The sequence below is a fragment of the Molothrus ater genome, chromosome 11, assembly GCF_012460135.2.
Source record: "Molothrus ater isolate BHLD 08-10-18 breed brown headed cowbird chromosome 11, BPBGC_Mater_1.1, whole genome shotgun sequence".
NCBI lineage: Eukaryota > Metazoa > Chordata > Aves > Passeriformes > Icteridae > Molothrus > Molothrus ater.
The window spans coordinates 8,701,798-8,726,621 of NC_050488.2; the positions used below are offsets into that span (position 1 = coordinate 8,701,798).

General features: G+C 41.5%; 1 protein-coding gene across 3 annotated transcripts; it reads right to left on the reverse strand.

Annotated features, from left to right (window-relative positions):
* Nucleotides 1-23: 23 nt before the first annotated feature.
* TASOR (transcription activation suppressor) lies at nt 24-24,494 on the reverse strand. 3 transcript variants are annotated; one of them, XM_036391344.2, is made up of 23 exons: nt 24,017-24,489; nt 17,753-17,898; nt 16,554-16,646; nt 15,638-15,710; nt 14,528-14,619; nt 14,029-14,187; nt 13,219-13,346; nt 11,828-11,859; nt 11,080-11,185; nt 10,556-10,659; nt 10,344-10,447; nt 10,047-10,119; nt 9,833-9,907; nt 8,810-9,460; nt 7,305-7,741; nt 6,290-6,428; nt 4,566-5,344; nt 3,759-3,881; nt 3,041-3,200; nt 2,345-2,453; nt 2,020-2,198; nt 1,775-1,933; nt 24-1,155 (listed from the first exon to the last, which is right to left on the reverse strand). In XM_036391344.2, exons 1-23 carry the CDS (start codon nt 24,396-24,398, stop codon nt 593-595), a joined length of 4,866 nt encoding a protein of 1,621 aa, XP_036247237.1. In that variant the 5' UTR covers nt 24,399-24,489; the 3' UTR covers nt 24-592. The 3 variants fall into 3 exon arrangements, with proteins under 3 accessions (XP_036247237.1, XP_036247236.1, XP_036247238.1); XM_036391343.2 differs by having other exon boundaries at nt 4,566-5,464; XM_036391345.2 differs by having other exon boundaries at nt 1,059-1,433; nt 4,566-5,464; nt 24,017-24,494.
* Between the last annotated feature and the right edge of the window lie 330 nt (nt 24,495-24,824).

Sequence of the window (24,824 nt, forward strand, 5' to 3'; positions counted from 1 at the left end):
TAAAAAACACAGACAAAGCAATCTGTTAGCAAGTCCCTTGTGCATTAAGAGTTTATTTCTTTTTTTGTAATGGAACTGCACCATTGGTTACTCTAATTGAGGTATTTAGCCAAAATCCAGTATGTAGTCATGAAAATAAGTACACTACCTTAGAGCTATGTAAAAACATTGTACAAAATTTGTGTCCATGTCAAATAAATACATTAATTTTAATATTTACGTAAAGAAACATGACTTGGATACTCTCGTGGTTAAGAAAAAAAGACTCACATATTTTAGGCAAACATTCAGCTTTACATTAAACAGACCTCAAACTGAAGCTTAGGTAACAGGTCAAATACAAATGTAGAAACTTAAAAGTGCCAACAAACAAGATAATTCAAGTACAGTAAACGTTAAAAAATATATGTATTTATTTAAATTTTCAGATGGTTCCAACAGGGACGGGCCATCAGGGATTTAAATAGAACATGAAAACATCTGATATAACAAGAACAAGAAACATTTTGTTCCAGAATAAAATAGAAATCATTAATCCAACGTTTTAGAAACAGAGAAGTCCACAGCAACTTAGAAAAAGAGACTTAAGAGTTCATTTCTGTTCTGAATATGGCCTGGAAGAATCACAGCAGCTATCCCAGCCACCAGGTGATAATGACTTTTCTGTATCCATGCTCTGATTGTAGGCAGATAGAAAATAATTGCTCCCTTCCTGGTTTTGATTTGCAGGAGAAATTGGGTATGTTGTTCCCAGAAAAGTCTGATGAGTGAGGACACTGAAGTGGCTGAATTGATGGAACATGTTTAATTGTCTGCTATAAACCTGGAAGTTACTGAAAGGAGTTTGTTCAACTGCATTGTGTTTTTCTCCTTCAGCAGAGCATGTTGTAGAAACTGGAGTAATTGGCTGCTTCTCTTCCAAGTCAGTTTTGTAAGTCTTTTCCCCCAGGCCAGTTTGTGCTTCAGGAGGTAACTCTGTAACTGATAAGCAGCTTGCTTTAGCATCTACTCCATGTGGGCCCTTGGCCTCTGTCTGCAAAGCTTCCACATGAGTATCATACTTAGAGGCACCACTGCAGATTTCTATTTCTGACAATTCATCCCCTGAATCCAGAGACATGTCCTCCTCATCCTTCTCATCCTTTTCTACAAGAACTACATTAAAAGAGAGAGAAAGTTCTATTCTATTGAAATATAAACTTTGGTTAAAAAGGCCATACACTACTCACAGTGTTACACTTCAGGTCTGCCAGTCCAACAGCACTTTAGGTCTTGGTCTTCTGCCACTCGGGTTCACTTACTCAACACACACACTTAACCCTCTGTGGGAGTGTCCAGTTACTTGGTGCTAAAAGCTTCTGCACACCGTGCTCATACTTAGTGCTGGGAAATCCCAGCTCCCAGCTCCAAAGGGGACAATGTCAAAACAGCATCTAAAGTTACACAGCAGGTGAGTATTTGATCAGACAATTAAAGGAGTACAATTACTGACATCTCAGTACAGTTTATCTACTCTAAGTAGATAAAGCAGTAGTGACAAGTTTATCCTGAAAACAGATGCCCTGTCTAGTGCCTCAAATACCACGTTAGCCTGTACTTCTGTGTTGAAGGTCTCCATCCCCACTGCTCTTCCCCCACCATTTCAAACACTTTGAGAGTTGGGTTTTCCTTGCCAGCTGCAGTGGCTGTTGAGCAGAGTCAAGGCACACTGTCCCAGCACCTCTACCCCACACATGCACTTCAGGAAGGAAAGTTTAAGTGTGTTTGACCTCACCTGATTGGCTTTGGCCAGCACTGCCAGCAGCAAGGTTGTTCTGCTCAGTATCAGAGTTGTGAAACCCCACAAGACTTTGAAAGTTATGCATGAAGTCATCAACAGCAGCAACCACGATGCCATTGTCAACGTAACTCGACAGCGTCTTGAGATTCTTTTCTAAATACATAAAAGAGGAGTTTGTATTAATATTTAGCACCTGTTATCAAAAAAGGGGGAGAGGTGTTCACAAATGTGGGGTTTACCTGTTAGGAAGACAACATGTCTCTGCTGTATGTTTTGAGCTTGAAGCCTGATGAGACACTCAAGTTCTGGAGCATTTCGAGTTTGAGAGTCACAGTTATGGTAAGACAGAATCTCAACCAAGTTCTTCTTTTGGTAGGTGTTCAGAAGGGTGAGCAGGTTCAGGGCATTGGCATTCATCCTGCAGTGGGGGGAAAGCTCACTGTTAGAAACAATTTATGGTCAGTCTAAATAGCAACAGACAAAAATAAGTTCTATTTAAGTGTTTTGGATGGCATAATGAAAGCTGAAGCATTTGAACAGCTGCTATTATAGAACCTTACTTACCTCCCCAGCTCTTTCAATTTCTTTTGTATTTTGCAGTGGACTTTCCATTGCCATTTCCCATCTGGGGTATTGAGATCCTCCAGAAATGTCAGGAACTGTTTTAGTTTATCTGTTGTAGAGATATTAAATAGAAGTTAAATTCTGTGGTATGTAGACTGAAAATACTGCTTCAGTGTATACAAAATGCTGTTTCCTGTTTTCATCACAGTACATTCACACAATTACAAACAGCAGACACTCACTTCAAAGTTTTATTCCATGCAGACTGGCCAACAGCAGTATCATAAAACTGAGCTGCCTTTCTGTACCTCAGGTGCCCAGCAGTGGTATTTAAAAGCTGACCTCAGCATACACAACCTGCCTTGCTAAAATATTTCAAAAAATTGTAACTTCATTAACTATTCAATTTCAAATGAAGAAAAAGTATATACAGCATGTTTGTGGATGGAGTAGTAAGGAATAAAAGGCTCCACAGACATAACTACACAAGGAAATGCAACCAGAAGTCAAAATCTCCCTGTTCATGTGTTGTTCAACAACGCCACTGGGCTGAGAAAGAGACTGGAATAGCTGAAGTTCTCAAAGAACATCACAAAAATTGGCAGACCTGATCCTTTATTGTGGTGAGTACGGGACCTCTCACATACTGAAATGTCAGGGTTTTAGTTCTAAAGCTTCCACAAGGATCACACCTACCTGTAGTGATGGACTCTGGGTTAAGGACAGATTCATCCGACACAACAAAACCCCCAGACACAAACAGGTCATGGTAAGTGCGATTTTTCACATCATTCAAACTGTCAACCCCTGCAAAGCTGACACAGGAGAACCTCTTCAGAGTCACCAGGCCAGGGATCTGTTGAAAAACATTTGAAATCAGAGGTGTAAGCACAGGTCACACAGAACAAGGAATTACAGAACTCTGCTATCTACTAATGCCAGGCACCAAACATCAAAACACATTTTCAAAAAATTGCTGTTCCTTCTCTTGCCTAGGGAGGTGCTCTCTCAGGAGCATTACAGGAATATGGTAAATGGACGTTGAGCACTTGGAATAATTTTACTTTCTGTCCAGCACAGGGTCTTAAGCTGGCAGGAATAGCTCAGGTCATCTGAAAGCTGCCTTCACCTCCTGTTAGAGCATCACAGAACCAGAACTACTCAGGCCTCTGCACAGTTTTACAACTACTAACAATAACTATGCATTAGCCTGTGCATGGTGGTGGAAGAAGATATGAGTAAATGTTGGACAAGACCATTTTTACTACAACCATTTTGTTTCTTCAAACAGCAGCTAAACACAGGGTACTGTTGGATGCTGTGCTGTTAGAAGAAAGCAGCCTTGCTCCAAATGAGCTCCTCTCACTATTGCCAACAGGTTTCTGTAGCTCACAGTTCCTTACGTGGGACATACCTTATGGATGAGATTGGCAATGTCTTCATTTTGGATAATGATCAACAGTTTCTCTGAATTATCTCCTCTTTTAAGGAACTCCTCTGGATGGCACTCTGTGTTCCCTAACTTTCTAAGATATTCCTGCACCACAGAGAGAGCAGACAAGGAAAAAGTCAACAGGTAGTCTGGTAGAAACAATGCCCAGATGACACCCACAGCAAAAAGGTTTTCCACTTCAGTGAATCCCAGAGGGACTGGCTGCTTTATCCCTCCCATAAATTAATCAGAAGGATGCAGCAACACAGAGCAGCTGTTTCAGCAACTCAGTCATTCTTATCAAATCACACACAGACAACCAACTGACAGTATCAAACTGCCCCAGTGTTCAAGGAAGGCTAGAAGTTTACAACTTTCATCTTACACATTTAAGTCACAGAAGCATAGTGATTTCTCAAAGTTCTCTCTACTATAAGAGGGGAAGAGGAAAAACCCAAAAGCACACAGAGTGACTTTTCATACATTCCTTCTAAAATGGTAGCTATCACATTTCTTCACTTATCACCTTTTTTCTGTAAGCCCACCCCCTGGCAGGATCTTCAGAAAGGACCAACCTGCAGCCTGTTCTGTTTTCCAGCTCAAAGAAAAAGACTTACGTAAAAGCTAAATATAAGCAAGACTACCACCAAAGCTCAGTGAGGAAATGGGACAGGACAGCCTATTTTCACAACTCACTGTCACAGTCAAAGTGTGTCCAGTTTCATACAAGTGGATTTGAAAGACACTCTGTTCTGACAGTAGAGAGAGGTTGAACTGAAACAGCTTTACCTTGATTTCTCTGCAGAGAACACTTTCTTCCTCTTCATGAATATAAAATTGGATTCTGTTTTTCTGTACATTTTCCATTATTTGGACGAAACCGGTAAATAATTCAGGCTTTAACTTGCTTATCAAATCAGAAAAATCTGGTTGAGTTGAAATGTTTATTAGGTTGTTAGGGGACTTGTGAGTCTTTTCAGGTGGTTCCCTGAGATCAGCAGCAGCAGAGGTCTGTTCCTCTGCTTTAGCACTGCCATGGCTCGCGGTGTCCTGGGCCAGGGCCAGGCCTGCTGGGGGCTGCTCCCCCGGGTGATCGCAGGGCGGCTCGGGGAGCGCTGTGCCGCTGTCCCTGCCCGCGGCCGGAGCGCCAGGGGCAGCGCTGCCCACCACCACCTCCAGGGCTTCAGGACTAGAATACACTGGGGCAGCCTGCTTCACGCAGGAAGAAGCCAAAATGACACTGTCCAGCTTCTTAATCAGGCTCTCTACGTATTCTTGGACAGAAATCTCTGATGCCTGCAAACAGATGTGTTCAGAAAGTCTCATCATCCTCTCCTGGGCAGAAAGGACTGGTGTGGACATGTCACTGACATAAGGAATGTTTTTTTGCTGCAAAATTTCTTTAATCTTTCTTGCAAAGAGCTTATATTCTTCTAACAGTGTTGTCTCTATTACTGCACTAATGGAATGCTTAGCTGTAAAAGGTTGATCTGTTAGTTCATACTGATCTTCAAGTTTCTCCACTTGTCCTGTGTAATGTCCATCTTCTGCTGTCCCCTTCTGTGTGTCTGCAAATGGAGAGCATGGCAATTGATAATCAGAATTTCTCTGTCTATTTACCCGGGGGTCATTAGGAAGTGCATCCATTGGTGGCAAATATTCCAGTGGCTCTTCTGGGGACTTCAGACCTACAGAAGAAGAGTTCATCATCACCATCATCTCATGTGTGAGAGTGACACACAGCTGATACACCAAAACCTCCAAATCCCGTAACAGCATTACTGTTATGCCTACCCCACCAACCAACTTCAACTCCAATACTCAAGTGTTACAGTCTGCTGAGGTACAGAAGCACAGTACATTTAACAGCTCCTAAGACAGTCAAACAGCACAGTCCAAGTCTGCTGAAAAAGCAGAATACAAGTAGTTTTCCCAGAGATAATGTAGCGCAATAGGATATACCTTCATTACAAATTAAAAATTAAATTAGAAATCAAGCAGGGCAACATATTATTCAAGTATTTTCATTTGCTACTAGGTTAAAATGCTCACTTTTAAAAAGCTTAGACACAAATGACCTGTGGAGTTGGACTGCAAGCTGCACCAGATCTTGCAACAGTGAAAACAAGTTTTTTTTTTTCTGGAAAGGGGAGGATATCAGTCTGACTGATTACTGACACAGCTTCAGTGGTGCTGCAAGGAGTGCTGAAAGACCCTCATAACCCCAGCTCAGCTTCTTCACCATCCATATTCAAAACTATAGTTGTGTTTGTTTTTAAAGCATTCACATTTCTAATTTGTGTTAATATGAGGCCAAACCAATATTCTCCACCAGTATCTGTTTTCATCCAGATTTCTGTATTAATCAAATATAAGAAACAACTGCACAGGCTATAGATGTGCTTGTGTACCAACATGTGATCCAAGAATGGATGTATGAATCCAGGCACAAACCTTTAGAATATGTTTTCATTCACTAGTTGTAGGAACAGAGGAGTTAAAATCCATCTTACCTGTAATTGGGATAAGTTTCCAGTGCATTCCAACTTCCCCTACATTATTTGAGCAGGGAGGTTGCCTGAGATAGCCATGTTCTATAGGTGCACTAGGACAGGGACTGCAGCCTTCAAAGGTACTCCCAGTGCCTGCATCCTAAAAAACAAGCAACAAAATGCTCATCTCAAAACAACTTCTTTTGGTTTTGCCCACTATTAAGTTTTTACATTCTGAGCAGTTGACAGGAAGAAGTGAGTTCACTGGCAATTCTGCTATCAATCTAATCCAGTCTAAAGCTGGAAACATTTCCACGAGGTACTTCTGTGGTCTCTCATTACTAATGCAGTCCTGAGCACTGCTCTTACTGCATGGAAGCTGGGGGTGCCCAAGGGGAAGGGAGGGGACAACTGGCTGCTCCCTCACTCTTTCCAGGCTGTTGTCTTGATACCTGACTAAAGCCAGGAGGCACTTTAAATAATACAGTTTAAATAATTTAAATTTAAATAATAAATTTGCTGAGGCACTGCCTACAACTAGTATTGGGCCCTTAAAAAAGCCAATTTCATCTCACATCCCAGATGGGTAGAAGCAAAACAGCACAGAGATGACACGTGGGACAAAGTCATTGCTGCTCTGTGACTTAGGAACTGGACTTTGTGTGGAAGTACCAGTAACAGAGATCATGGAACCATCACTCTTGTAGGCTAAGCTAGGGTACTGTGACCCCAAGCACAAGGGAACTCATATACAGCACTGCACCAACAAGTCACTCAAAGAGAGCTGAGCATGCAGTGAAATGCTCAGAATTCTTCAACTCTGCTCCTTTTTTATCACAAAAAGAATAATGAACCGTGAACACACACTTAAGAGTGGAGAAAATTTCCACCTATGTTCCTACCAAACAGAAAAGCTTCACAGAAGAATTAGTACCTATCTGTGTTTGCCTCTGTAAAAAAACAATGTTTTTTTCATTCAGTCTCATATTTATGAAAACAGTACTTTCACTGTCAGCATCTTGGCAGTTTCACTTACTGGTAAATGTAGTGTGTGCTCAAGGGGTGCTTCGTTGGGTGGGAGCTGCAGACTGACATCCACGGGGTAGGGCAAGCATTGCACGTCCATTTCCAGCACGGCCGGGCTCTGCGGGTCCTTGAAGGGAACACTGTCGGCCTGAGCAGCGTTAGGAAGCTCCTGACCCTCTCTGTCCTGAGCTGCAATGGATTCATACTCGTACTTTTGTCTCACAGCCTCCTCAGCGTCCTCGGCGGCCAAGCCCAAGGCCTGGGTGACAGCCTGCAGCAGCGCCGGCTCCCAGTGGCTGGCAGGGCCCAGCGTCTCCAGCACCGCCCGCACCAGCCCCTCCGGGTCGGCCGCAGCGTCCGACACGTCCGGCCTGAAGTCACCCTCGTGGCCACCGTGCTCAGGATTCATTGGGAACACAAACTGTGGGGAATCCAAGGTTCTGCCACCTTAGGAGAGGGTGAGGAGGGGAAAAGGAATCCATTGCTCAGTCTTAAAATAAAAACAAAACCAGATCTCCCCACAAACATCTGCCACGTACCCACAGTCTCAATCTTTAGCATCAGTTTGTATGTACACACACTTATTTTAACAAAAATGTAGACATGCTTTCATCACATATTCTACATCATTAGTCAATCTCAAAAGACCTTTGAAGGTTCACAGAATTCACCAAGCAGGAATCCCAGCCATAAAGTCCACCCTTTGCCTCCTTCATCCCTACATGGCAGTGAGTATCTTCTGTCCCCTCAAGAGGACAACTAAGGGCAGCTAAGATCAGTTCATCTTCCAGTGATTCACACAGACCAGAGTGACTGGTGCTTGATGGAAATCCCCTCCTCTTTGTGTCACCCCGTTCCCATTTCCCCCTTTTGCAGGAGGCTTCTATAGTTGCCTTGAGAAAATGGTCAGGGAAACAGAAATCAAAGGGTTTTTTCTGGCAGACCTTAAGTCAGAAGGTATCTGTGATACTTGCCTCAGGTTTGGATGTAGATAATTTCATGTAGAGAATTATTTAATCTTATTAGGTTGTTTCCTTTGTCCCACAACACACATTATTTCAAATGGCTATTTCAAAACTGAACTATGCTTCTTCCCTTCCATCAAAACTTCTTAGGTATGAAATAGGGTAGTGGACACAAAGAATTACAGCAAAGTCAAACTCCACAAAAGACAGTATCAAGTCAGCTAAGTGTTCTGTATTAGAGAGTCTTTGGACAGCTCCCCAGGCAAGTAAACTCTTTAGAAGTCTGCTTTCTTTCCAAAGAGGCTAAACAAAAGCAACTTCCAGGAAAATTCCCCTTAACTTATCTCCTAAAAAGTGGAAACCTGCAAAAAACAAACTTTATCTCTATTAGATAAAGTTCTCTATTAGATAAAGTAACAGATCTCAGGCCAATGAACCATCGTGCATTAAACTACCACAGCATGCAAAAAGATAATCTGTGATGATTAAGTATTAAATATGCTCTGAATAACAATGTTTAAAGAAGAACTCTAAACAAAGACTTTCTTACCTTCGCACTGACAAATATTCTCTGAAGAGTCACTCATTTTTAGGTATTTCTGCAAATTTCCAGATTGTTCTTCCAGCTTTCTTTTCAGACCACTCCTAATTCTGGGGTCTTCAAAATCAGAATCTCCACCTACATTTTTCTTTCTACACTGGATCAAGTTAATGAGATCCTTGAGTCTTTCAGTATCATCATCTCCAGCACGAGACATTCTTCTTTTGGCAGCAGTGGCTTCATAATCTGAGCTGGGGCTGAAGCGCTGGGGTCTCCGGTTTCTATCCAGCAGCTCCCTGGCTCTGGAGACCGGGAGCTGATAGGCCTCACAATTGAACAGGTAGCTCTGCAAGCGCATGCCAATGTCACCTTTGTACCTCGGGGCAGGGTACAGAAACCTTTTGTCATCCAGCTGTGTTGAGTACTCACGAACTATAAATTCTCTGCCTCTTCCAGGGCCATGGTAGAGTTTTCTGAAGTAGTCATGAATGTACTTGTCCACAAGAGCATTACAATCTTCACTGTTGTGTTTACGGGCCTGGTACAAAGCAAAATGCAGAGACTGAACCAACTTGGTGAATTCTGGAATGATTTCCTTTTTCTTGTGCAAAACCATGGAAGGTGAATTTTTCTGTGTTCCATATGGACCATTTTTTTGTGCTGCCAAAAGGAGAAAAGGGAATCCACAATTAAAATCAAACCACGAAGCTACAAATAAATGATGACTAGTCAGCAATATTCTATGTTAATACATGCTGGGTGAAACACAGTTTGGAATGACCACGAATAAGTAATTCAGAAGCCAGGGATGCTCTATCAAGAAATTTCAACAAGTTTTACCTTCTCAAATATGAACAAGTGAACCTACAACATGCAACATTTGCTTTTGTGAACAAACAAGTATTTCTAAACACTAAAACCATGACCGTAACCAATGCAAACCGTTACTCTTAGTTCACACTGACTGACTACAAGATCTTCAACAGAATATCACCTCTGTTTAAATAAACCTGCACACAGCAGTGAGCAAACCTGAGTTAATGACACCTCTAGACTCTGGAAACAGAAACAATGCATGAAGCACACGGGACCGTCCAGTCTGGTGGTCTAGAACACAAAAAAAAACCAAAACAAACAGGTAAAAAGGAGAGGACCACCCAAAGTCAATCTAGTATGCAAAAACCCACCCCCCTAAAAGAGCCAAAACAACAAACCCAACTCTAACACAAACCCAGAGTATGCTTACCATAAGGGGACATCATCTGCCAAGGAGAAAGAAGAATAAGAAATCCTCTGTCCACAAGTGGTTTCACAAGGACCTGTTTTCAAGCAAAAAGAGCAAACTGCTTCAAAGACATTTGCTCACCATGAATACTCTTCTTGACTGTAAGACAATTCTGTCTTGGGCAGAGAAGCGCCCTGATACTTAAGAGTATGCCAGCTAAGGAATTCCAGTGAGACTGTGGATCTTGTAGTATGCCTGAAACTACTAACTAGTAAAATTATTTTAAAAAATAGGAATAGTCAAATCTGTTGCACTCACAAGTTTCTCTTTCTCTAGTTTTTGAAGTAACCCCTCGAAGTGGCTCCCAGAACGGGACTTCTCCACAACTTCATACAGGCTAGAGTACATGCCATTCTTCCACACTGACAGGATACAGGGGAGAAAGAGAGTGTAAGGAAAAAAGAACCAAAATTCTAATTCAGAAAACTTGAAAATTCTGAATTTAAAGAAATTAAATGAGAACAATTTACCTTCTTTTCTTTCTTGGTAAGTTTCTTTCAAGAACAATGCTGGTGAAATTTTTTGCTTCAAATGATCAATGCTTACAACTTTTTCAACCTCAAGCTTCTCAGAACTGGAGAAGAAGGGTGGGTGGAGATAAAAAAAAAATAAAGACCTCTTTTTTTACTTTCTATATTCCTATGCTTCCTGATAAAGTAAGAACCAGTAAATACACGCCCTTAAGAACAATTTCTTTGGACTATCTCATGAGCCAGGGGTGTTTATTCCTGCAGAGGAGTGTGTGTCACTTGAATGGAAAAAAACCCAACAAATCCACAAACAACAGAACTAAAGAGCAGAGATGCTGACAGTTGTGTGCCTGAGCTCAAGAAAATTCTGGACATACATGACTCGACTCTTGTTTGATGTATTTAAGGCACTTAATCAGTATTTCAGATTTGCATCTGAATATATCCAAAACTCAGCAGTTTCTACTCAAAAGAGTTTTAATAGAGCAGTATTTTAAACTTACTGTCTAAATGGCAATACTCACAGCTTGCATGGAAGGAAAGGTCGTGCTGCTGATTTTAGGGAAACGTGGCACACAAGTTTGCCTTTATTCCAAAGCTGTCCCCTCCACAATGTAACATTAGGTTTCTCTAAATTAAGATGGAGAAAGGAAGCCTAAGTGAAACCACTCTGTGACTGAAAAAAGAGGCTGCTGAATCTCCAAAATCAGTATAGGGAAATTTTCATACTAACACCAGACAATAATGTTAAAAGGCAACAGAAAGGATGTTATCAACCCTGTCATGTTTTGATCTGCTCTGAGCAGAGCAAAGGAGGTTGGTTTGTTACCCACACTTGTCAGTATAAGCACACCCTTGATGCTAATTTCTGAGGAATTATATCCTCTTTCCTTACCTGAACTGTCAACCACTTTCATACACACTAACTTTGCTTGAATGAGGTTCAAAACAAAGCATGACAAAGAATATTATTTGAAGTGCCATTGAACAGGAGATTCAGGAACTGAAGATCAGTTCCTACTACACTTTAAGTAGGAGAGAAGGGAAAAAATACTGTTGATTTTGTTCACTTGTGGTTCACACTGATATAAAAGAAGATACACATTAAGGTGTCTGTTTGATCATCCAGTATCAGCAACCAGCATGGTGCAGGATAAAATTCAGGTATACACTCAGCATAACTAAACTGGTCAAACATAAAACTACAGGGGGAAAATCATCAAAACCTTCCCAGTCTGTATCATAAAACCAAAAACTGGAATTCATTCTTACCTGTACTTCTATCTGCATGCAAGGTGTTTGCTCTAAACAAAAGAAGAGAGACAGAATGACTAGGATGGAACAGAGAATTCTGACCACTGAATTTTACATTAAGAATAGTTTATCAGTCTAACAAAATAGGAAGACTGGTAATTCCCACTCTAATCTCAATCTATCACTGCTGCAGCATCTTGTACTAATTTAGGTACCTTGATAACTGCTTTTAGCATTTCACAGCACAGTCCCCACAGCTGGACATCTTCCTGCCAGCACAGGTATCACAGTGGATCTGTGATCAACTGGCCATCTACATATTCTCTCCACCAGCAGACACCAGTGAAGGGTTCAGAGACAAAATATACAGAATATTATTTTAGAGTACCAAGCAAGATAATGCTGTGAATGCTTTTATGTCCACAAATTTCCTCACTTAGGTAAAACCCCTCAGTATTTGTGGATTTCACCCAGGCAAAAGGCAAGCAGGTGGGAAGAGCAGCAAAACTGCTTCCCACAGGGGCCACCCTGCTGCATAAAACCCATTTTGGCACCTCTTGCTTTGCATTAGAAGTATTTGTTATACTAAGTATAATAAATTTAGTATAATAAGTATTTATTATGATGCCGAATTTTGCCCCAAAAGGCGAGAATAAGCTGCCCAGAGACTGGATTTGAGGTCTATAGGCAGGAGGTATTTATTGGCAACGCGTTGGAGAAATCGCTAAATGGATTTCTGAATTATGTACCGCAAAAGCAGGTTTTTATACAATTTTGAAGAAGGATTACATCATTATTACATGCATATTCATAGGTAGGCAGGAGTACAGGCGGAGTCTTCCGGAATTCTTGGTCTTCCTTAGTTAAATTTTAAGATTTTCCTAATTTGGGCAGTTTCCTGTTATTCTTGGCATGTCTTTCCATGGCTTGGCAGAAGTTACTGTTGTACTTGGCTTGATTCTAACGGCTTGGCAGGTCACTTTAACTTATTGGCTTCCATTTCTGCTTTTCTCTTCAAATATTCTAATTCCAAAGTTTCTTCTGTGAGTGTTTTTTTGGATTATGTATTAACTTATCTAGATATCTGATCAAAGCTAGGGCTCCCTAACAGTGTATTTTAGGCTATTTATTAACTTATCTAAATATCTGATCAAAGTTCTTCCTAATAGTGTATTTTAGGGTATTTATTAACTTCTGCGATTCCCTTGATATACTTTTAAGTGTCTTTTAATTCTTTTATTTCTCAAAAACTATTGTTCAATATAATAAATGGCTTCAATTATACTAAGTCCCTGTGACACATTCATTCACTTCAGCACTGTTCATTTAAATCAATTCTAAGCTACTGCCAGGAGCTATGAATTCTTCCTGCTACATGCAGATTTTCCACATCTCATTTCCTAGCTTACCTTGATGGGGGCACAAATTTTGGTCCTTGTACCACGTCATCTTTATAAGTAAATGAAACAACAGCAAAAGGACAAACATGTCTTGGTCTTGGCCTGATCTCATCAAAGCCATATTCATAGAAGTAGTACTGGGAAAAAGAAGGGACAATGTTAAATCAGAAGCCTGGAGCAATCATTCATTTCTTTAAATGCTGGCATTTAAAATAAAGAAGTTTTTAAATTCTCCTTTCATATGTACTAGAGAATACAATAAATTAAGATTTTTTTTTTATCTTCTCCTTCCTTTATTAACCACTTAGGGACAGTACCTACAGGAGTGAATCAAGAATAAAACATTCTTGAAATGCAACATTTACTTGAAAGTATTTTTGGTGAGTGAAGGTATTAACTAATAAAAACCAAAAACTTCAGAGGAAAGTAAATATTGCAATGAGTTCTAGAGTCTATCCTTAGCTCAATCACCAATATAAAATGTTAATTTAGGCGAATTTGCAATGAGAAATGAAAAAATACATGAATTTTTTAGCCATCTATTTCACTGATTTACAGAAGACAAACGAAGTTAATACTGAAGAGAATGCTTTCAAGCAAGGATCCTGAAATCTGCAGACTAGGTGAAATAATCTGACTGCAACAGATTGTGGCAGTAAGAGATTTCTAATGCAGCACCTGTGGACTGCTGCACACACCCAGCTGCAGCTGCACAGGGAAGCTCAGGGGCTGTTCTAACTCCTGTCATTTTCTCTCCATTGCTCAGAAGTTCTCTTTAGGAAGCTTTTGTGGAGGAAGGTGGCACAGGCTCAGCTGTACCTGGGTGAGCTCGTAGGCTCGGTAAGCCAGCAAGGAGTTGACTTTAGCTGCATTCTTTGAAATGTGACACTCGTGGTTTGGGGTGGGATCCAACATACTCCTCACAGCTGAGTCCCCTGCTTTCGTACCACTGTAGTCACATATGCTTTTCATTTTTCCCTGTAATAAAACAGAAGAATTGTCAGCAGGAACTTTGTCCTGGAAGCTGACAAATTGCTTCAAGTACCAAACAAAGTAAGAGAAAATAAAACAAGCCATTAAGAAAGCTACTTCTGGAAGTACGTTATTTTCATACTTTCAAAAAAACCCAACATACCTCTGCCTTCTATAACAATTTATTATGATTTATTTAAGCTTAATATCAATACTGGATTTTAAATCTAGTAGAGGTCTAGTTTCTCTATACACAGATGACTGCACAAATTAAAAGTTAGGTTAAAACCACTTGTGTGTTACCAGTAAGCAAAGTAATCCTTCAAGAATAGCAAGATAAAATTACCTTTATTATTTTAAAAACAATCACATCTCCAGTTGCTCCAGATTCTAGAGGATTAGGCTGCAATAAATCAGCATACTTGGAGATATATACACCTGACAAGAGTATAAAAAGAAACCAAAATACATTATGCTGAATGTTAAAACATTATTAGCGATTTAAAAAGCCTTACATGGGATTAAAGCTCAATGCACACAAAAGAATAAAGATACAATTGACACTCAAGTGCAAAGGTAAAATAATTTTGTGCTTTTCTGTACTTCGTTATTTCATAGATTTTACAGCCTCAAACACACTGTCATCTGCTGTTCTGGCTGACTACCTCAGACCAAAGAACTGTAACTGAATTCAGATACTCTAAAAAACATCCATTTGCTTTATGTTCCTCTCATTCCAAGTCTGTATTTAATTGCTTGAGCAAATTGCTCCAGACTCTTTACCAGCTAAACAGTAAAAAATCACATGCTCATAAAGCCTTGTTCTCCACCTCTCACCTGCTTCTGCTTTCAATATTCACTTGTATATTCTTTCATATTGTCTGCTTTCAATATTCATGATACCTCTGTACCATGTTCCTCTCACACAGGATGACAAAATTAGTTCCTAATTTTCTATTTGAAAAGCTTTGCAAAAGGAACTTGCTGTCATGCACTCTCCAGACACTTAACATCTTGTGACTCTTCTAAGTCTCCAATTTATCTACGCTCTTCTTGGATTTGTGCATTCAAGAATTTTAGTTCTATCTACACCAAAACTGAGCTGAGCTACTGTGTCCATGAGGTATCTCTGAATGCACACACCTACACACAGACACAGAGGCAGGCAGCCACACACTGCATGAGCTCTTTGGGCCCCCTGGAAAGACATGGGATACTGGTTTGACTTAAAGCCAAATGAGAATTAGGTGTTCCCTTTGGAAAAGGAATTTCACTGAACTACTCAAAAACAGAGCTATGAAATAATGTTCTGAGGTCTGTTTCCTTTGTTAAAAACATCTTGCTGTGATATTGCTGCAGTTAGTGATACAAAAAAAGACTGAAAGTTGACACAACTGCATCACATTATCTGCCAACTGCTACTGAATAACCAGCACTCTAATCAAAAGATAATTACCCCTGGAAGGGCTGCCGAGAATTGTGATTTTGGAGTGGCCAACCTGCAGCCCCTTTTCACATATGCTCTGGATCTAAAGAGAACAGAGGTTTTTAAGCAAGTCTGTAAGGAAAGCCAGGATATGAACAGAACAAACAGCGATAAATGACAATTACAGAATATAAATTACAGAATATAAACTGAGATTTAAACAAAACCCCAACCCTTACAAACAGAGGCAAGACTAGTCTGAATTCTCTATAAAACTATTCAACTGTGTAAGTTGAACTCTGATATGGAACAGCTACATAGACTCACCTGTATCTTAAAAAATCACACTCTCCCTGTACCTTCAACACTCTTTATATTACTTGCCTTTAATACAGAAAATTTTAATATTTAAAACAGAAGTATACCTGTCAAATGACCTCATGCTTACGAAATCCCAACTCTATAATAGCAGACAAAGCACAGAAATCACCTTTCCATCACTTTGATTAAAAGTATATGATCAAAGAAGAGACAGAGAAGACAATGTCCATTTTCTAATATTACAGGTTACCTTGTTGATCCAAAAAAAGAAGAAAAAAACACCGAAACCCAAATGCAATGAAAGCACAAAATATTTCTCAACTAAAAAAAACCCAAACAAAAACCAAATAAAAACTCACATGTCATCCAGAAAATCTATCCTTCTATTTATAAAACAGAGCCTAAACCAGAGAAGATACAGTCACGTAAATGGAGTACCTTAAATAGCAGGGAATAGAGGATTTAGATGGTGACAAAACCCTTTCCCATCCTTCTACACCTTCCAGTGCGGAATTTTGCAGAAGTAACTTTAAGATTGTGTCAATAAAACCATTGTGAAAAAACCCAAAGCCCCAGAAGCTCCCAAGTGCTAAGAAAGCATTTCCCCTGCGGGCTCAGGGCTCACCTGGCAGCGATCCACCATGAGGAAGGCGTGGCTCTCCGAGAGCTGCTCCTCGGGGCGCCCGTCCCGCTTCAGCTCCCGGCGTTTTTCTGTGAACTGTTCACACACAGAGCCCTGAGCACAGGCACACACACACTGCTGCTGCCACACTCAAGTGTCAGTGTTTTAATGCCCTAGCAGATCCAAGTGTACAAAAATAATCAAAAGATAACCCAAATGAAATCACTGGAAGCTATAATTAGATTTCGAGAACATGATACCTGTGGGAAATCCAACTGGCTTAATCTGCCCAAGTATTTGTTTTTTTTAAGAGACACTCCTCAAACAAACCTGTGCAGTAACAGTTCAGCTTGATCCAGTAGCACAACTGGCTAGAACTATCCAGCCCAATGCCTCCCACAACATCTTTGAAACTCCAGAAATAAGACTTTTTCTCTTTTTAGGAGACAGATCTCTTACACTGTGCAAATATTTTTGCAGATGCACCTCACTGCTGCTGAGGTGGTTTTTACCAATATTTCTCAGCTGTAACCATGAATAATTAATGTAATAGCAGAAAAAGCTTCAGTTTACTTCATAACTTCAAGATGATAATCACAGCAAACAAATTATATATTCTTCAATTGCTTCATATGTGAAGCTTTGGCACTGGGAATGAAAACTTCATTTGAGAGTGATGAGAACAAGCTAAGGCTGGATTTAAGAGACAGCACATAAGGCACAACAGAGGGGCTTCAACCAAGGTGCTCCAATTACTAGACCAGTAATCCACTTAGTTAAAGTACTTCTTGGAAAACAACAAAACTACAGAGATTATGGAAACTTCTGTCAGACACATATTTTAATCTTAATTTTCACAGGAAACATGAGCCCTGTAAAGAAGACATTAAAACAAATTTCTGAGTTATTAAAATACCTTAATAAAAATTAAGAAAATTTCTGAAAGCTAAAAACACACAGACACTGGTGACAAATACAGTTTTTCTTTTAGTCTTCTTGGAGTACCTGGCAGGCAAAAGTTGAAAACTATGCAGTAATAAACTTGCCTGAAAAATAGCTGCTTTCATTTCTAGGGATGCAAGTTTGCAATTTAAGACCAACTGCATAACTGAAAATAATGCCCAGGTCTCTGGCTCTAGATTGAGAAGCACTGGCATTTGACTGGTACCTTATTGAGAAGCAGAAGCCACAAACATACTCACCTCCTTTTCCAACAGTTCACTATGAACTAAGCTGGCTCTCTTGTATTTGAAATTGGACACTGAACTCGGATCCAAGTAGGAATGATGCAGAATGTTTATAATCTCCTCAAATTCTCGAGACTCTGGAAGTACTGGTTGAAAGAGTGCTATAAAAGAGAAGAAATAAAATAATGAGTGCCAATATACATGTGAAAACATCCAAAAGTTTCCAGTTCACTGACAGTTGATGCATGAAAATGGTTTGTGATTCAATTTCAAACACAAAACACCTAGAACACTTGGCAAATATAGATTTTAAAAAGTTTGTGTTAAAATTTCCTAGAATGATAGCATCTTTTAAAAATCACAATTGTGTTTTTTTAATATTGCTCTTGAACAGCTACTAGTTCTCAGAAGTTTGTAAGGGAAGCACTTCAAGTCTGAATTTACTCCTTGAAAAACATCTAATATGTACTGCAAAACACTGTAATTAAACTTTCAGAACTGCAATTTACTAATTAACTCCTTTAATTAAGAAGCAGGAACAAATTGTCCTAATAAAAACCTCAAGAAGAGTTTCATAGCTCGGCCCCACTTCAGAACTATTATGAGGTTTTGTGTTTGTTTGCTTATGGCAATTAAGCTAAATATGAAGAAATCCAATCCTATTTAAAGAAGACAAAGAAGCTCCTATTACTAAAAATACCAGGACCCCACTGCCTGTGTTCATGGTTGATGATGTTATCCCTTACTACACCTGCTTTAAAAGGAAAGCCCTCCATGTGCTGCTGTACAAATTCCCTCCTGGGAAAACCTTTACCCGAGTTCCCACAGGGCAGCAGTCGTACCCCTGAGCTTCTTATCAGTGTTTGGGTGCCGAGGTGACAAAGTGATCAGAGGAGCAACCCCGGGGGAGCCAGCAGAGGATGGCAGTGCAGATTGTGAGAGCAGTGGCCAGGAAAATAACATCTCTGGGGGAACTCAACTAGCACGACACAAGAAGTGGTTTTTATCCTCAGAGTAACTTCTAAAACCCCCACCAGAAGTGCACAATTTTTACTGTAGTTACAACAGTTAGGAACAACAATAGTACTAATCTCACCAAAAAAAAACCAACAAAACAAAGACAAAAACAACAAAAAAGCAACCTACCATTACTCTAACAACAAATTAAATTTAATTCTATCTTCAGAGTATATCCTCCAATTTCATTTAGTAATAGGGCAGTATAATTTAGGCAGCAATCTTTCCCTCATTTGCAGAAAAGATTTACTGCATAAGCCTCAATAAAAAACAAATGTTCCTAATGAAAACCAAACTGTTATTTAGTAAAAGCTGCACACTTTAGAAGGCAACACCACATCTGCAAACTGCAATCAAGCAAGGATTCCAACACCAACAATGAGAAAGTGATTTTTTTAAGAGCGGAAATTCTGAAAGTGATTTAGAAACCATACTTATGTAACATCCTTTTCAGTAACCACACCTTCATTCTTCAAAAGCTGACAGCAAAATGGGAGGAGACAGAACTGAGAGTGAATAGAATTCTCTTGTACTGAAGAGATAAATGCTTATGAACAGAATAGAAAAGAGATAGAAAAGAGAATAGAAAACAGAAGCGTGCTGCAGGTACACACCCCTGGGAAAGCACCCCCTGTTCCACCCCAGCCCCTTGGATCCCTTGGACACTACAACACCAGCTCCCTGGCAGACAGATCTGGGCTCACACACTGCCAGCTCCTCAAAACCAGCAGTTAAGGCAGAAGGTTATCTGGGCCAGCTGCTTGACTGAATTTCCTGTTTTCCTACCAGTGTTTACTGCACCTTAGCCCTTCTCCCTCCTTCCCCCAGGACAGAAGCTCAGTAAAAATGAGCCTCTCTCTTCCTCTGGAGCCCAAACAAGTGGAAAGCACTGCAGGGTGAGCTAGAAAGAGCCACCCCAAGGCAGACATAATGTCTCACCTACTTTCCCAGATGCAACTCTAGGAAGAGGCACATTATTACATTAATTAAGATCCTGTCATCCACACAAATATCATCAACCATGCTGTTCTTTGTGTTTAAGCATCTTCTGCTCTGTGGAAGGCTCTGGGGAGCAAGCTGAGACAGACTTGCCCTAAACCAGCAAGTCACTCTATTCTCCTGGTAAGGAGAATCTGCATAAACTAGTATACACTCAGTGCTCAACACATGTATGGAAAAACCCTACCTAATCATTCAATTATGGAAAACAGGAAAAAAAAAAGTTATAAAGATTGTTGCAGTTTTTTCTTCCAGAACTTGAGGCACTGCAGACTCCATGTTCTCAATCAAAACATGAAACACCACCCCAGGGAGGTGAGTAGCCAGGCAATACTTTTCAGTTCCCCACTTGAGCTGAGGTGTTCAAGGACAGTGATGGTCTGAAACGTTAATGTCACCATAGCAGGGCCTGTACCTTGCTTCAAGGAAGGAGTGCAGAAACAAGAAAAAGCTAAAATAAAACTGAGAATAAATAAAACTAAACTAGACCTTGTAGAGCAGCCACCAAGGCCTGTGCCCCTGGGCAAACCATGGAATTGCTGAGCTCATCCCAGTCCTCCATCACTTCAAAGAGCAGCCATGAGCACACACACATCTTCCAGGCTTGCTGTACACAGCTGGTGGGGGTACACTGCACCTTTACTGCCCTGGGTTAATTAAACACTAATTAAAGTAAGGACTAACCTGCAGCATCCTTATAATACAAGTCAATTGTTCTGGGGTTTGCTGGCTTGTTCAGCACAGCTAAACATAAGTAAATAAATTCTGGGCTTGTTCAGCTTCTATCCAAGGCACTGGAACAAATGTAATTATTTTTAGGTGGAAATTGAGTTTAGCTGTAAGTACTAGTCAGGGGACAGGGACTGGACTGGATGTTTGGATGCATGTCATGCCTGAGAGGCTCTACTTTTCTTTCACAGCTGTCTGATGTTTCAACTTCAGAAAGCTGAGACTGGAGTTGCTGGGTTTGGTTGCTTTAAGTCAGAATGTGAAGACAGAGCCATCCTCTTTGAGCAATCCTGAACCAAGTTTGAAGGGAAGATAAATAAATGAATGATTTTCTGATCAGCTAAGCTGGCAGAATGCTAGCATTCCTCACACACAAGTGCTCCTGCTACAAAAGCTCCATTGAGAAGCACCCTTTTAAGTCTCAATTTCTTTCAGTCTTCATTTTTTAAGACTAAAACAAAAAATCTGTGGTGTTAATGAACTGTGACGTTTTTACCTTTAGGATTTTTTCAGCCCAAAATGTCTTGTGCTCTCAATAGGCCTAAATAGTTACCAAGTTCAGGGGCTGAGAGCTCGCCACCCAGAAATATCGTGAAGCCAACAGCAGAGCACATCTCTACCAAAGAAAGGGAAAACGAGAAGACAAAAGACAAGGCAAAACGATGAATTAGAAAAGGGACAACCTAGACCTTCAGGCAAGTATTGCAGAGTTTCATGGGTAAAAGCAAGACCTTTCCCCCCTCAGCCTGAGAAACAGCAGTTATTTGCTACTTTGACAGAAAGAAACTCCAACTTTAACCAACAAGCAACCTCTTAAAGGCTGCAATGTCAGCATCATTGGTGGAATTATCATTTGGTAAGGAGATCACTCATATCGTTCAGCAAGTTAAAAGTGCTCTTACACTGATTTATCCTTAAAATTTGCTTTCCTAATCCTATCAAGGACCTCTCAAGTTTCAAGCAAACTTGGAAATCTGTGAAGATCAGACAACTGAATTGGAAGAGCCAGGAAAGGCCTGAAGACAAACGACAGATAAGCTGCTCAAGAGAGCATAACACCATTGCTAAACTCCATGTACCAAGAAAACAAACCTCCAAGGAACTTCTAAGGAGGAAGACAAATACAGGCACACCTTAAAAAAATTACGTTGCAGCCAACTTCTCTTTCATTTGTTTCCTGAATTCCTATCCAGCAAAAAGCATGAGAAAATCAGAAGAATTCTCTGTGCAAACTGATCACAGTTGTTAAGAGTATCTTTCCTTCAGATTACAAAGGATTTCTGTTGACTTTCAGTCCCTACCTAAGTGTCCAAGAGGGAAGACAAATTCTGAAGAAAATAAATAAGCAGCTAAAGCCTAATTTTTCAGGATATTTCTCTTACATTTTAGAAGCTAAAGCTTAAATTTTCTCTTACATTTGTGCTTTCCAGATTCAATTTTTAATTTCTTCACTACCAAAAATTGTTCCTGAAACACATTTTGGTGTTTAAAAATACTTAAAAATCCACCAAAAAACCCACCTCCAAATAAACTCAAACACCTCGGACAAGGTGCTCCTGTACATAGCAGCTAAGCCTCGACAATCACGGCAGCAGCTATGTCTCAGGATGGCATGTCCAGGAAAGACATGGTGGCTTAAAAAGCAGAACAATTGCAAGGCAAGGAACGATGGAGGAAGCTTCCATATGTATTGCTCCATGCTGGGCTTTAGAACCAAGCCAAGACAGCTCTCTCTCGAGGAACTGGTGTCATTCAGATTATTCTGCAATTTAACAAGATGTATTTAAGCACTAACAATAAGGATGCTGCAAGAGCCACTACCTATGGCATCAGATGATCCAGTGCTGATTTCCAGTGCAGTTGCAGAACTGACTGAATTGCATCATTTTTCAAATGACAATACAAATCCCAATAGCAATTTAGCTGTCCTCAAACTGCAGTTTGGTAATCCATGCCGTGAGAACAACACTCACAGCTGTAAATCCGCGGGCTGAATGGAGCAGGTTCTGCTCTGAGAGCTTCGGAAGCTCCAAGTCATCAGAATGATCAAAATACCTGAGAGCCTTTCTGCAGGCTGAAAGGAAAAAAGGTGAGAATGGCTCAAATGACCTTGACATTAGCAAGTCAGTTTTTGAAGTAAGATAAGAATGGCTTCCTCTTCTACCTTAGAGGCCACAGAAGCCTGAGGTTTGAACTACACAATCCAAAACTTTTTGCACACTGCAGATGGCTCAGCATAGGCAAATGATGAATCAGATGACCTAAGAAGGTATTTTGCAGGTTTTCATTCACATTGGAACCAAATGCTAAAGTGGAACTTCAAATAGCGTTGGTTAAGTACAAACATTTCTGAAACACATCTAAACCACACTTGGGTGTAACCACATTTGGGTGGGGCACACAAGAAACTTCGACTGTTCATGAGGCACCAAGTTACATCCAGGTATTTTTCTGTCAGATGAATTATAAGACTTTTTTCTCCAAATCAACCCAGTTCTTTTTACAATGAATCACTGCCAGACTTGTATCAGCCCAGAGTGGGGTGGCAATGGGAAAGACCAGGAAGCAAAAGGGGTCATTACTGCCAAAAGGAATTAGTCTATTACTGGAGAGAAAAGACTGGATAATGAAATAAACCTACCTTCATCTCTTCCTTACAGAAGAAAGCATTTCAAGAAGTTAAGATGTTACCCTCTTCCTGAAGAACAAGAAGCCTATTCAAACAAGTATTTTTGTAATATGTACTAAGTTACTGACTCCATATTGCAAAAGGGCAAGAACTAAGATAAATTTCAGGGAGGAAATCAGACATGTCTTCAACTCCACTTAACAAAAACAAAGTTAAGAAGAAACCAGTGGAGTCTTGTGAAAAGCAAGAAATACCACAGGCTTTTAGAGGAAGAGTTACTCAGAAACAAAAAAACCCAAACCCTGGACACTTGGAAGCAGAACGCTTCCAAAGCGAGGCACGAGAACGTGGGATGCTCCCTTTCTCCCGGCAAAGAACTTTCACCAGATAAGAACAGTCTTCTGCGTATCATCAATGAAGAAGGACAACTCTGCTGGGTTTGTTTCGTCTATCCTAACCAGGATTACACCCTTCTCCTGCAGGGAGGAGGTCGGGGAAGAGAAAAGCGAACCATCTTCGCTGATGTCGGCATCCCAAAGAAACATCTTCTCCACAATGCACCTCCAGAAGCAGAGCCGAGATCAACTCAAGCCCACCCTGATCGCATCCAGCTTCTCCTCCTTTTAAAGTAAAGGTCTGAAATTCAAGCCGAGCTTTGGTTTTGGTTTTGTTTCATCCTCATGACAAAATAAAAGTGAGAAAGAAAAGAGGAGGGGTAGGAAAAGAATGGAACATCCTGACACTAAAATCGGCTCCTCAGCAGCCTCGCGAGTGCGAGCCAGCAGAGCCTCCTCCACAGCGCGGGGTTTGTCTGCATGCAGCCGTGTGAGGTGTCCGAGAGCTGCCTGATGAATCGGATGGAGAGGGGAGGGAGGTAGAAAAGGGAGGGGAAGGGAAGGAACAACCTTTCTTTTCTCTGCTCTTCCTGGGGATCTGAAAGTTCTTCCTAACAGGCTGCTGGTCTTCTGAGGGCTTAGGGAGAGGGGGCGGCCCCCCGAGCACACCGCTGGGCGGCTGCTGCTGTTCATTTGCCGTCGAGATGCTGCTCCTGCGCTGGCTGCTGCTGCTGCTGCTGCTGAGGTTTGTGGGGACCTTGTCCTCTGCAGCAACAGCAGCCACCAGCAGCGCCTCCCCAGCGCCCTCAGAGCGTCCGCCATTTTGTGCGGTGTCCTCAGCGGCTCCTGTTCTGTTACTCTCCACTCCGAGGACGCCCGCGCTGGTCTTCTCCATCGGCTGATGCTGCTCCGGCTCCATCTCGCCGCCACTGCGGATCACGGCATCCGCCATTCCCTCCGCAGAAGCGAGCCCGGCAGCCCGCGCCTTCTCTTCTTCCCAGCACAGCGCCCCTGCCCAGCGCCAGCAGCGCCCGCGCCGCCCCGACTCGCCCTCCGCCCGCCTCACGACAGCCCGCGGGCCGCCCCCGCCCCACCACACAACATGGCGGCGGAAGGGGGGGCGGGTCTGCGGCCAGCCCGGCCCAGCCAATCCGCTCGCGGCACACGTTATAAGTAGGGGCGCGGCCGGAGCGCGGGCAGTGCCCACGCGATGGGGCGGGACGGGCCCGTTGGGAGCGCGCTGCTCCCGCCCCGGGGCACCGCTCGGGACCCGCTGCTCCCGCCCCGGGGCACCGCTCGGGACCCGCTGCTGCCGACAACCGGCACCGCTCGGGACCCGCTGCTCCCGCCCCGGGGCACCGCTCGGGACCCGCGCTCC

What these genes read in the sequence shown, in the direction of transcription:
- TASOR (XM_036391343.2), bottom strand. Translation starts at nt 24,398, where the DNA reads ATGGCGGATGCCGTGATCCGCAGTGGCGGCGAGATGGAGCCGGAGCAG. An exon ending in TCATGGTGGATCGCTGCCAG is followed by an intron (nt 15,711 to 16,553) that starts GTGAGCCCTGAG and finishes TGTTCTCTTTAG; the next exon opens with ATCCAGAGCATATGTGAAAA. An exon ending in CCCAGAGTCCATCACTACAG is followed by an intron (nt 2,454 to 3,040) that starts GTAGGTGTGATC and finishes TCTCTACAACAG; the next exon opens with ATAAACTAAAACAGTTCCTG.